Here is a 2666-nt window from a genome sequence, read left to right as displayed (position 1 = left end):
GCTATGCGCTTGTGCCATGAAGCAAGCGTCGACCCTTCCAACGGGTGTACAGTAGAAGATATTATGAAGTTTCAGAATAAGCTAGGGCCAGAGTACCAGATTGTTGTTTTTGCAATGAAAGACGGGGAAAGAGACTATGAGGTGATACGGTCAACTCCGTTCGCCCCTAAACAAATCAATTTGGTGTATCATAACGAACACTTTGACATAGTCAATTCAGTTCAGAATCTTCTTGTGAAAAAATACTACTGCCCCAACTGCCAATTAGGTTATAATAACAAATATCAACATAGTGAGTGTACATTACATTGTTCCAAATGTGAAGGTAGTCATTTAGAGGAAAATACTAACTCTGTCCCGCGAAAATGTGGAGAATGTAACCGTACGTTTCTGTCTGGAAAATGTTTCCAGAACCATTTACGTACGGAAGGGCGTAAATCCAGTGTGTGTGAATCCATTCAACAGTGCACAATTTGTTGTAAAGTAGTGAACATGAGAAAGCGTAAAACTCCCCATAAATGTGAAGAATTTTTTTGCAAAAGCTGTAATGCTTTTGTCGACCCTACCCACAAATGTTATATTCTCCCGGTCAAAGTAGAACCAATCAGTAAATTTCTGTATGTTTTTTATGATTTTGAATGTATGTTGGTTGAAGGGGAAGATGCACAGAAACACGAAGTGAATCTGGCTGTTGCCAAGCAGGCTTGTCACGCATGTAAAGACACTGAAGCAGATTTCTGCGAAATGTGTGGCCCTCGTATGCATATTTTCCCCAATATTGAGGAATTTATGCATTATATTCAAACACCCAGGGAAGGATTCGAGAAAATTGTGTGCATTGCACATAATGCGGGACGTTACGATTCTCATTTTGTGCTGAACTATTTGATCACTAAAGAAAATATTATGCCTTCAGTAATTATGAGAGGGCGTAATATTATTGAAATGAGCGTGGGCAAGAAAATCATTTTCCGTGATTCATTAAATTTCATGTTAATGAAATTAAAAGACTTGCCTACAAGTCTGGGTCTCGGAGATGAACTGCGTAAAGGCGACTTTCCCTATCTTTTCTCTACGCCTGAGAACCAACATTATGTGGGGCCCTACCCTGATATTTCTTTTTATGACGTGGACGCCAAGTCCACTAAAGAACGGGAGGAAATTCGCAAGTGGCATGAGGAAACTGTTCAGACTGGGAAAATATTTGATTTCCAACAAGAGTTGCGACAATATTGTATTAGTGATGTTGAAATCCTTGCAGCTGCGTGTATTAAATTTTCAAATTTAATTGAACAATTATCGGGAATTCAATGCTTTCTGAGATGTGCCACACTTGCATCTTTAGCCTCATTGATATTCAGGGCTAAATTTCTAAAAGAAAACACACTTATCAAAATACCACCGATGGGATTCCGGGAGCAGGATATTTATTCTCTAATTTCGTTGAAATGGTTGAAATGGATAGAATATTCCAATAATATTACATTGAGGCATGCTGGCAATCTCGGGGAAGCGAAAGTAGGGCGTTATAAGCTGGACGGGCTCCATGAGGAGTCTAAAACTGTGTACAGTTTTCTGGGCTGTTACTTTCATTCATGCCCGTTATGTTCCCCTGAAAATAGGAATCAACCCCTTAATGAAACAGGAGAAACATTAAACCAGAGGTACGAACGCACAGTAGCAAGAAAAGCGTTGCTGGAGCAAATGGGGTACACGGTAATTGAAAAATGGGAATGTGAGTTCCGTAACGAAATCAAAACCAATCCGGAACTACGCAAATTTATTGGTGAGAACTGCTACTCACTTGACTCCCCGCTTATCCCCAAACAAGCCTTCAATGGCGGCCGTACTGAACTTTTCAGGGCTCTATACGAACGCCAAGATGGCGAGAATTCATGCATGAAACTTTTAGATGTTGTTTCCCTGTACCCGGCCATGATGAAACAGCGAAAGATGCCTACAGGCAAACCTGTGATTTACACTTCCGAGTTTCCCCCACTGGAGAACATATTCGGCGTAGTAAAGTGCGATGTTCTCCCACCTAAAAATTTATACTTACCTGTGCTTGGCATGGCATGCAATAGCAAGTTAATGTTTGCTCTCTGCCGTGCATGTGCACAAAGTGAGAATCAGGAAGAGTGCCCACACACCGAAAAACAAAGATACTTACATACGCACCCTGCTCACATTCATGATCGTTCTTTAGAGGATGAGTTCTGGGAGGCAATTTGCAACAATCAATCCAAAAACTAGCTAAAAAAAAGAGGAGCTCTTTCTCAAACAATAATGTAATATTTACAAATGTATATTTGAGATAAAAAAGCGTTAGTATAACGCTACTTTGTAGTAGAATGATATGTAACAATTGAAAAAGCTTGATGTATTACATACTTTGTAGTAGACTAGTTTGAGAAAATAAAAATTTCGTGTGTAGAATCCATTTGTTTCATTTATAAAAAGCGGAATTGAGTTACTAAAAAGGTACTTGAAAATATAATTACAATACTTACAATACTGATAGGTAAAGATGCCATCTTTGGCTACAATCTGTCCGTTCTTAGCACTTCACTCCAAAGTAACAATTTGGTATCAGATTACAAGAGGGAGCGTCTATATACCCCCAAGCATCATAAAGTACCTTATAAAAAATCCAGCTTTCATTTTAC

The 2666-nt window shown here is 39.2% G+C and overlaps 1 protein-coding gene across 1 annotated transcript; it reads left to right on the top strand.

The window, feature by feature from the left end:
* Positions 1–921: 921 nt before the first annotated feature.
* Positions 922–2253, top strand: LOC145991760 (uncharacterized). Its single transcript, XM_083127812.1, has one exon. It carries the CDS (start codon positions 922–924, stop codon positions 2251–2253), a length of 1332 nt encoding a protein of 443 aa, XP_082983938.1.
* Positions 2254–2666: the final 413 nt, after the last annotated feature.

This window comes from Lepisma saccharinum, chromosome 8 (assembly GCF_977018435.1).
Source record: "Lepisma saccharinum chromosome 8, izLepSacc3.1, whole genome shotgun sequence".
Taxonomy (NCBI): domain Eukaryota; kingdom Metazoa; phylum Arthropoda; class Insecta; order Zygentoma; family Lepismatidae; genus Lepisma; species Lepisma saccharinum.
This window is presented reverse-complemented; position numbering and strand designations above follow the sequence as displayed.